Source organism: Melozone crissalis, unplaced genomic scaffold (assembly GCF_028551555.1).
Source record: "Melozone crissalis strain CALT ecotype California unplaced genomic scaffold, PUWL_Pcris_2 ptg000006l_1, whole genome shotgun sequence".
Classification (NCBI taxonomy): Eukaryota; Metazoa; Chordata; class Aves; order Passeriformes; family Passerellidae; genus Melozone; species Melozone crissalis.
The window spans coordinates 38,402,468-38,414,541 of NW_026535784.1; the positions used below are offsets into that span (position 1 = coordinate 38,402,468).

At 38.2% G+C, this 12,074-nt stretch overlaps 1 protein-coding gene across 3 annotated transcripts in view; it reads left to right on the forward strand.

Moving 5' to 3' along the window:
* Positions 1-12,074, forward strand: part of SH3D19 (SH3 domain containing 19) — an 81,624-nt gene that overhangs the window by 43,034 nt on the left and 26,516 nt on the right. Inside the window, exons 3-7 of one of the 3 annotated variants that reach the window (XM_054291897.1) lie at positions 2,587-2,627; positions 3,519-3,561; positions 4,766-4,913; positions 5,139-5,340; positions 5,949-6,932. In XM_054291897.1, the coding sequence (XP_054147872.1) occupies positions 2,612-2,627; positions 3,519-3,561; positions 4,766-4,913; positions 5,139-5,340; positions 5,949-6,932 (1,393 nt within the window). In that variant the 5' untranslated portion in view covers positions 2,587-2,611. The remainder of the gene's footprint in view (positions 1-2,586; positions 2,628-3,518; positions 3,562-4,765; positions 4,914-5,138; positions 5,341-5,948; positions 6,933-12,074) is intronic. The other 2 variants (XM_054291880.1, XM_054291888.1) reach the window with 2 other exon arrangements.

The following is a 12,074-nucleotide window of genomic DNA, read 5'->3' on the forward strand; positions in this document are numbered from 1 at the left end:
GATAACTTACAAATTATCTTTGTATTGCCTTAAAAGGTTGCCCAAAAGATTGTAATTTCTAGCCCAGCTGTCTTCTAAAGGCTCAAATCTGCATGTCAGACTTCTGTTGCCATCATCTTGTCTGTAGCATTGAACTTTATGGGTTTGGGGTATAATGGTGCTTGTACTTACACAGGCACTTTGATCCCAAAGCTTAAGATGCCCCCTGCACCATATGTATGTATTTCAAGTACAAATGACATATTAAGTACACTTGAAAAGAAGGAGCCTGAAAAGAAACAGTAGAGGAAAAAATTTGAAACATAAGTATGCAGCACAAATGGGATACCCTTTGCCTCCACACATTTAAAAATAATTGAAAAAGCCCACTAAATAGTTCTTCTAAGAAATATGTACCAAAGAGGAATCTATAAGTCACTGATCTGCCCTCTATTTTCAGTATTACCATTAGTACTTTATGCTGTACAAGGTTAAATACATTTAGATACCTCATTGACATTGGCTATTAAAGTGCCTCATTGACACTAACAGAAATAAATACTGACAATGGTATGAGTTGATTTGATCCCCCCCCCACAACACCAATAAAGTTATAAGATGAAAAAGTGAGGTTTTTATGCACTGATATTTTCCTCTCCTTCCTCTTCTGAAGCTATTTTACTTGTTTTATTTACATACCCCTAAGCGTAAGCTTCTGGAAATGTTAGTGATTCTCATCCTGAGCATTCTTATTGTTGAAGTTGAGAAATCAACTGTTTTCACTTGTCAGTGTACAAAGCAGTGCTGAAGTACATTTCCATTGACTCCCCTGATGGAAGAGAGGTTTTTTAAATCTTAAAACTGTCGTAATTTGAAATCTGTATTTTTCTGATGGAAAAATTAATAGTATGCTTTTTCAAGACAATCCACAAAGGGAAAGAAGAATGGGCTTAAAGGCTCAAAAGACCACAAGGCTAGAAAAATGGCTGCAGGTTTTTTTCTTGTGCTTTTAAAGTCAGATATATACTTTATTTTAAGAATTCATGTCTTCTTTCATGCACTTTTTAATTAGAATTAATTTCTTAGAAATAGTGAAGGAATAAAAGCTGTGCAAGTCTGGGGACAAGGATTATTTAGAAAGTTTGTATTTTCTTTTCCCTAGTGCTTGTGGAATACCTGAGAGCAGAAGATGCAATAGCTTTCATCTCTGTTTCTACTGTGGATTTAAATCTTCTTAAGAGCTTCCAAAACAAAATATGTTCTAAAAGTGTGGTTGTAAAAGAATGTGACAGCAAAAGTAGAGGAGATGTTGACAGAAGAAGGGAAGACCTTTGTCAATGTCATTAAAAAATAAATGTTTATATTAAATGTTTATATACACATGGAAATAACTTGATTCCATTAATGCTTGAGAGATTTTTTTTCTAGAAGAATGAGTACATTCTGAAAATGTACATGATGGTTTGGGCATTAGTCCTCTTAAGGAGACTTGTTTATATATTTATATATCAACTAGTAAAGTTATTTTTATAGAAATATTTTAAATATGTTTGTTTACTTGAATTTTGGAGCTTGATGGATTACATAGATACCTCACTAGATTTTTTTTTTTTTTGCCTATGTTAAGAAAGGAAAAATATCTTTCAGGCTTTTTTAGATTTTTCCTGTTTAATAAATAGAAGCACTTTGATAAATATAAGCACATTTAGTGTCTCACAGGATGAAAGAGCTTGTAGAATTTATCCAGAAATTAAGAAATAGTGGAGTAAGGTGACAGGTTTTTCAATTCAGTTTTACATTCCTCTTTAATTAGCTTTTATTTCTCCTGCTTTTATCATTGGACTTGGGCTATAACCCAAGCAGATGTATTGACCACATTTACCAAAAGAACACTTTCTTCTGTTGTCTTCACAAAAGTGATCTTGGATTTGATTGGTTTGAGTCAGTTTGGGGTTTTTTTCCCAACATGTGTGTTAGATCAGTGCTATGTTGAGATCTCTGAAGAAGAAGCTGAAGGTGAGGTGTTTATTTACTTAGTCAGACAATTTTTACAGAACTGATTTAGATGTGAAATAATTTGAGGTATGCCTCTTGCTGGGATCAACCTGCCTGCCCATACCTCTGCGGTAGGGGATCCCAACTTCTTTATCCTGAACCAAGTCCTCAGTGTAAATTATTATTTTTGGAGGGGAGAAAAGGCAGACCCAAATAAACAAAAATTTTAAACTAGAAAAACCATTCAAAGAGATTTGATTTCCCTCTCCTCATTCCCACTGTGTTTACTTGCTGAGCCATACAGTGGGCATTTCCATGTTCAGTTATATTCTTCATGGTTAATTTATTGCAAGGAAAACTTCTAAACAGCCACTGTTAAAATTGGTATGCGACTAGAAATAAAAACACTTTTATTTTCGTTTTTTAGGAAATAAAAAAGTGAAGTAAATAGTGTTGTGACTAGACATTACAGTAATCCCCTTACAACATTGGCACATGCACTCTCCTTGCATGACTAACCCATTTGATCATGACTTCTGGCACTCTGAAGCCTTGGTTTGTTCTCCTTTACCTCCTCTTTGTCTTCTGTAACCCCTTCTTTTTTTCCTCTAGCACTCATGAATAGTGCACATCCAAAATGCCCTGTCGAAGAGGTATGTCTGACACAACACTCTGCAGCTCTCCAATCAAGTATGCTTTGCTGATTTTGGCTGATGATGCTGTGATGTTGCACAATAACAGATCCTACCACTTCCTTAAATTGCACTTGCTGTGCAAAAAATTTTTCCTTTGGATAATTTGTTTTTCTGTCTAAAGAAATCCAAATGAAAAAGCAATGTGGCCATTGAAAAAAAATATTTGAATGTAAATATGGCAAAACCAGAAAAATTAAGAGGTCAGGATTTGCTGATTTTATGTAACTTAAAACAAATGGTTTGGAAAAAAAAAGTTCCTAACTCTTAATCCACAAGTGATTTAAACTTTAGCAAATATCTAGCTGGGAACATTTAGTATTTTCTTTTTGCATGAAGGAGAGTGAAATATCTTTTTAGGTTCTGTGCCTTAGTACCTTTCCCTTCTATAAAACAAACAGAAAGAGACATTAAATAAGATTGAAGAGCACATATCAGAAATTATTCATTAAAAGTAAAAGCTTGCTATGTTTAACACTTCCTTTTGTTTAATCCACATGTCATTTTAATGAAAGGAAAAGAACTTTCAACTCTTGGTTCCCCACAATGCAGAATATAGGAAGGTATGGAAATGAAGAAGACAGGGGAAAGGACCATCTCTCTTGGTAACTTGGACAGAGAGAGACTTTAAATTATTATGAAACTCCACTCTGACTATTTTAAAAACTTCTCATATTTAATACAAATATTTTTTTTAACCTTGGCCAGTCTTAAAATCTGGGATTTAGGATCACATGCTCTATGTTCTGCATTTCATTGATAGTGGATTGGTAAGGGCTCAGCTATTATCCTCATATTGCTGTGACAGTATATTGTAACCTGTTCAAATTTTTGTTTCCTTTCTTTAAATAGCTTCTCGGAACTCTAGCCATAGTGATCAGCAGAGGGATAGAAGGTATGATGCTCTTATTTATATTGCAATTAGGTGTTACTGTAAAACTTGTTAAATTGTGTCACAGTGTTACTTTTTATGGCTTTCTCCTCTAGTTTATTTTTTTCCTTGTCTCTATCCTTACTATGTTTAGAGTAGACTTGGAAAAAAAATAGAAATACTTTGATTTTTAAGCACGATAGGTTAAGAGTTTGAGGAATTCTCTCATCAACTTTTGTATGTGTCCTCAAAAGGAGAATGCAACCAACCATCAAACCTCTGCAGAGTTGTTTTATTTTCCTGACATCTATGTACAGGATCACTTCACAACGAAAATAAGCACACTTTCAAGCCTCCTTTCAGGTTCTCAAAGGGTATTGAGAAAGGAGGTCACCAACCTGGATTGGTGGTGAACCGAGTCTCCCATTATTTTAGATGTGAAGGAACTGTACCCTTCTTTTTTGAAATTGTTTTTAAAATAGTTTTAAAAGTTATGCTTCTGCAGCTTTTTTTCTGTCAGGAGACCAAAGCTTCTGTAAGCAGATGCTTTATCTACTCACAAAAGTCCCTTTTCAAAGTGGAGGTTTTGTGAGATTCTGGATGGGTCAGTGGTGCTGCAGGGACCATGGCCTGGGAGCACGGGCCACTCCTGCAGCTGATGCTCTGGAAGAGCAGGTACAGTGATAAACCAGGGGTGCCACCTGTGGGTCCTTCACTCTCATGGAGGTCTCTGTAGTACTGCGTGATGGAAGCAGATAGGCCCTGTCCCAAAGGCCTTGTGAGCCTTGCTCTGCCCCCTTCAGCACCCTGGAAGGCTTCCCTTGGGGTCTGAGGATACACAAGAAGCAGTTTTAACTGCCCTGCTGTTTTCAGCTGGCTAAGGACAAACACATGATTAGTTCTCATCCCATGAAGACTAAGACTTCTGCCATCTAATTGAGTTACACTTGTGTTTAAGTACTTTAGGCATTTAAATTATTTCACTGAAGCCAGTAAACCTACTTTTTGGCTAAGGCATTTAATTAGGGGTTTTGAGTGGAAGCCTAAGTATTTGTTAGAAAGGTCAGGTAAATTGCTTTGAAATCATGGAAAAACACATTTAGGTAAAAAAAAAAAAAAACCTGAGCTATTTTTATTTCCCATTCTAGGAATACCTTGGGCTGTTATACTTTAAAAGAACTATTTGTAAATGTTTTAGGTAATTATTCCCCTTTGCCTTCATGTCCAGGCGTCCTGAAATTACAATAGTTGCTGCTGAACCCCTCCGGCCATCCTCCTGGTTTCCAGGTGCAAGTCCTGTCACTCCTCAAGGATTAGGATTCCCTTCTGCTTCATCTCATGCTCAGTGGAGGAGAAATGAGCATCTTCCAGCTGAGGTGAGTGTAAATTTACATGAGACATTGATTTACAAAGGTAAAAAGCTCGTTAGGTTAGACAAGAACAATTTTTGCTTGCTCAGACTTTCATCACATTGAATAGAAGACTAGACAGTGTTCTTTTCCTATGTATATGTTAATTTAGTATTTTTTAATTCATATGCCAGTTTTTTCTTAAAGTATCATATCTGGATGTACCTTAATATCTATATCTCTATTTTGTAGCTTCCGCCATCGTACGAGCAGGTGATAAAAGAAATCAATCAAGTGCAAGTCAATACAACAAATAACAATAATGCTGCTGCTCCCAGACATACCACTACTTCTGCAACACAAACTGACTTTCCAGAGGAACTAATCAGCCATTTGCCAGGAAGTAATGTAAAAACTAGTGTGCCTACACACTGGGAATCTGCAGGCTGTCGAGGTGAGACTGTTTTGGATTTCTCTGTGATGAAAACCTTACTCTGTCTTCTGAAGATGCAGTTTATTGTTGGTCTGTGCAGCATTTAATATGAATAACAGTTAAATTTCTGTGAATTATTAGTACTATAAATTTCTGTAAAAATCCTTTCTTCTGAAAAGCTACTATTGCATTCAGAATATCATTAAATCTTGAAAGTTTTGTTCAATTCAACCAAAATGACAGTCAGAACTTTGGGGCCTTAGGAGCTCAGATATCTTATCAAAATAGCAGCACTTCATAAATTTAGACTGAAAACTGTGCTAACCAAGTTGGGGAAGTTACTATACTCTTCTTTGGTCTGGATTTTGTTTGAATGCCTCTCAGTGCTGCAAGTTAACAGGAGCTTTTGGACTCAACTTGTAGATACCAAGCATTTCAGCAGTCTTCAGCTTATTCCTTAAGTTTGTATATTTTTCCATTCGTCTTTTTAGGGACAGAACTGTATTTTTACAAGCACTAGTAGAGTTCTCAATGAAAGACATCATGTTTACCATCCTGATGGCAGTCAAAAAAATAACACAAATGAAACGTTCTGGAACAGATAAGTAAAACCTTTTATTTTCTGTTAGCAGGGCAGAGTCCTCTTAAACCTCCTAGGCCTCCTGCAACTCTTCTGCCTAAGTCTCCTGCAGAAAATGAGAATCCTTTAATAGTCTTTGAAAATCCTGAAGGTCAGAGGTGCCAAGAAAATCCCAGTGCTGTGATATGTCCTGTGCCAAAACCAAGATCAAGAAGCAATCTCAGACCTGTGGTCAAAAGTACTGAAAGTAAGATAGACAGTGGAGAAGAAGTGAACCAGCCCAATGCAAAACAGCAGCAACCTCCAATTCAGCAGTCACCTCTTCTGGATGAAGACAGCTTACTAGACAATCACTTGGGGATGGACAGCATGAGTGCAGAAAGGAGCCAAAATAGTATTGTTTCAAGGATCAAAGTTTTTGAATCCCAAGGCACTAATGATACCTCAGGATTATCAAAAAAGCCAGAAATTGTCCCTCGTTCATTTGTTCCAAGATCTGTTACCACTAAGAAGCCAGTGATTGCTCCAAAGCCAGGGGTAGGCAGAGTTTCAGAAGAGTGGGATGCATGGACTGAAAGCAAATCAACACCTTCCAAGGAATTGCAGCCTCAGCCTGAAATAGTTGGGAGCAGTGTTGTAACCAAACCTGAACTGCCAAAGAAGCCAAAACCCAGCCTTGTTAAAAGTAGCAGTAGTGATTTTCTTGATGCAAGGAGTGGATCAGTTGCAGAAAACAGCGATGGACAAAAGAGATGTCCTGTTCCTGCTCCAAGGCCTCTTGTTCCTAAGAAGTCATGTTACTCAGAAAATCCTGCCCTTTCTTTGGCCTCACTAAAACCAGTTGCTGCTCCTCCACGGCCTTCTGTATCTGCCCAAGACAAGGTTTTAAAGTCTCTGGGGGAATTATCCCCAGCACCTGCTTTGCAAAATAAACTAGATGTGGAAGGAGATCTGATCAGTTTTGATGATGATGTTTTGCCCCTAAGTCCAGGCTGTGTAGTTAAAGATAGCATCAGTTCTGAAGCAGCAGCAGGTAAGAAGAAAATTTTTTTAAACTGTTACTATGGTTATTCTTTGCAGGTGTGTCCTGTGTGAGTTACATCTACCTGTCTTGTTGGGGTTTATGCTGTGTAAGAAATCTTTGGTTTTCTGTTATGCCAAGATCACTATGAAATTACATGGATTTTAAGACTTAGGAGATTTCAAGGCTGTATGTATCTCAGAACTTGTCTGCTGGATATATTATGTGATTACTAAAATAATGATAAAAGGCTTGATCTTATGTGCTAGATATCACCTCCAGAATGTGTAACAGTTCTCTCTGGGGAACTTGGGACAGTGTATCTCTCACCATCTGATGTGACTCATTTATGTGAGTGCCTCAAGGTCTGTAGTGGAAACCTGGTCATCTGAAGAAGGAGCAGTGTTTGTGGCATATAGGAGCACTCATGATCAAACATACTGGGGTGGTCTGTCCATCTCACCAATGCCTACTTATTTTCTCTGTCCTATCTTTCTGTCTTGACATGTGACAGCATTCTTGTAACACAGTTTCAGCTTCAGGTTTTTTTTAATAAATGAAAATAATTAATTCATTTGGACAGATCAATTACTATAACTACATTCCTTCCATAAACCTTGTTTGATACTATTAGATACTTGGGGTCAAATTTTTTTAGTGCTGTTTTTAGGTAGTTTAAGACACAGCTGGGTGTTGGGCTGTCATCACATTTTATTGCAATAGGTTTTGCCCTCTTAATATTCAATATGTCTGGTTTAGTTCACCAGCCCCATTCCAATCTAGGGAGAGTTCTGTTTTAAAGCAGAGGGTGTGTCATACAAAAGGCTTGTTTAAGGGAGTGGCTAGGACTTAAAATTTTTTTTTGTTAGCCTCATCTATTAGGTTTGCGTGGCCAGAGTTTGATTCTGGGGGGCTACAGGGTGGCTTTCTGAGAAGCTGCCAGAAGCTTCCCCCATGTCTGACAGGGTGGGAAGGATCCCATGCTGAAGTAGGGGAAGAGTGTTGAAGTCCTCCCCTGAAGAGGAAGGAGTGGCAGAGACAAGGTGTGATGAACTGACCACAGCCCCTGTCTTCATCCCCCTGTGCTGCTTCAGGGAGGAGGTGAGAAAATTGCAAGTGGAGCTGAGACTGAAAAGAAGGGAGGGGTGGGAGTAGGTGTTGTTAAGATTTGGATTTATTTCTCATTACCCTTCTCTGATTTGACTGATAATAAAGTGAAGTAATGTTTCCCCAAGTCAAATCTGTTTTGCCATGATGGCAGCTAGTGAGTGATCTCTCCCTGCTCTTATCTTGATCCAAAGAGCATTTTGTTACATATTCTCTCCCTGTTCATTGAAGGAGTGGAGTGATAGAGTAGCTTTGGGGGGCACCTGACATCCAGCCAGGGTTAACCCACCACACATCATTTATCATCTTAACTTTCACAAAAGAGAGGTGTAGATGCTGCGTAGTTGTCACGGCAAATCAATATTAATGATTATTAACAAATGCAATTGCTTCACAGTTCGTGAATTATATTGACAGATGAAGTTCCAATTTGTTATTGTTTCTCCTCTGTATTGTCATAAAAGCCCCAAGGCAGATGTATAAAGTTCCCTTAAAGTTTTAAATTGTTAAGATTGGTATGTACAGGCATACAGTTCTCAGGAGAGCTTATGTAAGCAATGAAAATGAGGCAACAAAAGATCCTGCAGGAGAGGTGATTATTTCAACATGGACAGAAATCCATTTTTTCTTGGGCTCATAGATTCCAGGAACATGGCAAAAATGTCACCAAAACTGAAAGGAGGCAGCAGTACAGGGTGACTGGAGAGGTGTTTTGTACTTATGTCAAGGAAATGTATGCCTGATGGTGTCTAGGTGGGAACAGAGGCATGATCATTGTGTCTGGAGGCTGGAGTCATGGAATAGACCCTGTACATGTGGATGGTTTTAGAGGAAATGCCATTTAGGGTAAAACTTTTGTAGTTTCAGTCATTTTATTTTGATTAATTGAGGTCGCTAATAGAAGGAAAATGTACCTGCTCTATGTAGTGGGCAAGAAAAGAGAATATTTACATTTTGAAAATGTATAAAAAGGAAAATAATGTTTTACCTATGTACATTAAAAGACAGACTTGCCCACAACCTAGAAAAAATATAAAACATTAATTCTTCCATTAAATCAGAGGTTGAGTCATCACAAAGGAAAATCACCTGAGAAAAACAGCTTGCATGATGAAGTGATAACAGTGTTGTTCTTTCTCTTTCTGGTTGGTGTCCTAGGTGCTATTCTTCATTTAATTAAGAAGAAAATGCTTTCTGTCCTTGTGGCTAACAAAGGAATTATTCATAGAATAGTTTCCTTACTTCTTAAGTCACCTGCTCGTGATTTTATTCATTCAATAAAATGTCATCTACTTTGCAATCCCTTCTTGTCCACTAAAGAGAAAAAGGTGTGGCAGCATTACCACTTTATTACACTGCAAAATTAGGACTGATTCCAGATTTTTGCTGGCATTTTTGAGCTCAAGATCATATCCTGTACCCTGGATAACTAATACTCTGCAGTGTCCTGATAGAGCATCCACAAGAACAACACTGGCTCTCTGAAAATGAGGCAGCACAGAGCACTAACACTGGCTATTTCTCATGTTCCCATAGGAACAGCTTAGGGATTTGCAAGATGAATCCATGGTAAAATGTTTTGTGAAGGCAGGAAGAGAAGCTCTAATCTTGCTCCCAGTTCCCCAGACCTTTGCATTTCTTAGATATTTGTCATTGTCATTACTTAGCAAAATGACAGTGCTGTGCTTGTTGTTATGGCAACCCTAGGAAAGGAAGGCAGCTTTTATGCAGTGGCATTGGAAGCCAAGCACCAACATCTTGTTTGTCAGAGAGCAGCATTACATTGCATATTGCAGTGTTACCAGAGCTTCATTTTGTCTGGAACAACACAGCTGTGTTAGGCCAATGTAAACAGAACTGCAGGGATCAATCCCTCTGCTGCTGGCTCCTGCTGTGAAAGGAGGAAGGGGAAATGTTCAGTGATGATGAGGAGGGTGCAGAAGGCAGAAGTTGAAGTGAGCATATGAATGAGAAGGTCAAACAGGCAAAACAAAGTTCAGAGTCTTCACAGCAGTTTAGTTGACTGATGTAAGACATCAGCTTCCTGTAATAGAAGGCTAACACTGCCACAGCAGGTGAAAGATATTTGAATACTGTGTGTCTGCTAAGATCAACAGTGTTGGCAGCAAACCACTCTGGTTTCACCTGTCTAAATGTCAGTGTTTAACTGGTAGTTCAAGTACCAAAACTAGCTGAATGATTCAAGTTTACCTCAAGCAATCCTGTGAGATTTGTCAGTGTTTGACAGCATCTCCAGCAGCACAGCTGTTACTTGAGTTTACCCTTATCCAAACATCAATAGTTTTATCCTATATGAAGAGGGGAATCATTCTGGTGCAAATAGATTCTGGATACTAAGATTTCTTTTAAAGCTTTCAGCATCCACTCAGACTTGGAGTCTGTGGGAGCTTTGAAAGCTTCGAAATTCAGAGGGGAATTGTGACAGAATCTTGCAGCCAACTCATGATGCTGGCCCAAGGGAAGTGCTAGGAGGGAGAAGTCGGGAATGACAAATCTGTAGAACTATTTTGTCATCACCAAAAACAGTTTTAAGTGCCATATTTTTGGACTCAAAGGCTAATGTTGAAAGCCATTTATGTTCTAATGAAATTACTTCTATTTAAGTCAGTCATTTAGAATGTGAAGGCATCTGTTTGGGACTCCACACCTTTTGTTTCTAATGCTGTGATGATAGTTGTGGTATTTTGGATCATCTGGGTTACTTCTGCATTTCTTTTATGGCTGATAACAGAAACTTATGCAGTTCCTGGTGGTTAAAAGTTTTGGTAATGTATCAGATGGGCTCAGTTCTCACTTACCATTTTTACAAGGCTTGGAAATTAAATTCTAGTGCAAGTTTAGCTGTGTAACTTTCACGGCTTCAGAAGACTCATGATTTTTACCTGTAACTTGTATTAGTTGCTATGTCAAAGCATGTAGTGGACCTGCTTGCTAAAAGTTATGAGAGTATGTTTTGGACAAAGAAGATCCGGTTATGGAGCATTTAGAGCATACATTTGAGTTAAAACTTGGAGGTGATATTGCTGCAATGTTTTTATTCCTTTTCACATGTGGGGAGCTCTTCTCTGTTCTCCCTTCTCTCTGGAACAGCATATAATTCACTGATTGCTCTGTGCCTGACATAGCTGAACTCAATTTAAACCAGATGCTTTGAAAAGAAGTTCAGAGAGTGCCTTACCTTGCCAGCAGGAGACAGCTCTCATTTTGATATCTTCATTACATTCAGGTCCAACAGTAGTGAGGCTACTGCATTTCTTAATTGTCTTATCTGTCTGTCTAACTTCTTTATCATAGTATAAAGGTTCATTTCTGTCTCTCCTGAGAAGAAACATCCAACTAAAGCAATGCTGCTATTCATTTATATGTATTGTTGCTTCCTGTGGCATGAATGGTGGCACTTGTGTGGCATTATAGACAATTCAGAAAAACTGCTGCTTGAGTAACTCCAGATTTCTCTGCTGTGGGGATATTGCCCAGCTGCTTGATTTTAATTGCTTCCTCAGGATGGAAAAGAAAAAAAAGAAAAAAAAAAGGAAATGAGGAAATGCTTCTAACTGGTAGATTAGTCCAGACATATCATCAAAATAATGCAGCTTCTCTTAGGGTTCAGCAGTGTTTCTGATGACTCTTATTGTGGTTATTTTCAAGACACCTGTCTCCTTTTTTACTTACTGACAAATTATCACCCCAGAAAAGAATGAGCTGTCTCATCCATTTTAATCTGCTCTTTGGCATAAAACCCTGTAAAAACAGTTTTACCTGAGGACATGCTGCTGTTGGGGGCTGTGCTGTGTCCTGTTGTTCTGCTGCAAGGTTGACATTCTCCAGGAAAAGTGATAAGAAGCATCCATTAACTCTTCAGTCACTACAGATGCTTGCTTAGTGGACGTAAATTGGAGCCTTCAAGGACTTTGAAAGTTGGCACAGGAGAGGGCCTTATATATAGGCTCAGGAAACAAGGTTTTAAAATCATAGCTACATAATAGATGAGTAGCCCTTTAGGTTGTCAAATGCAAATTAATTTGG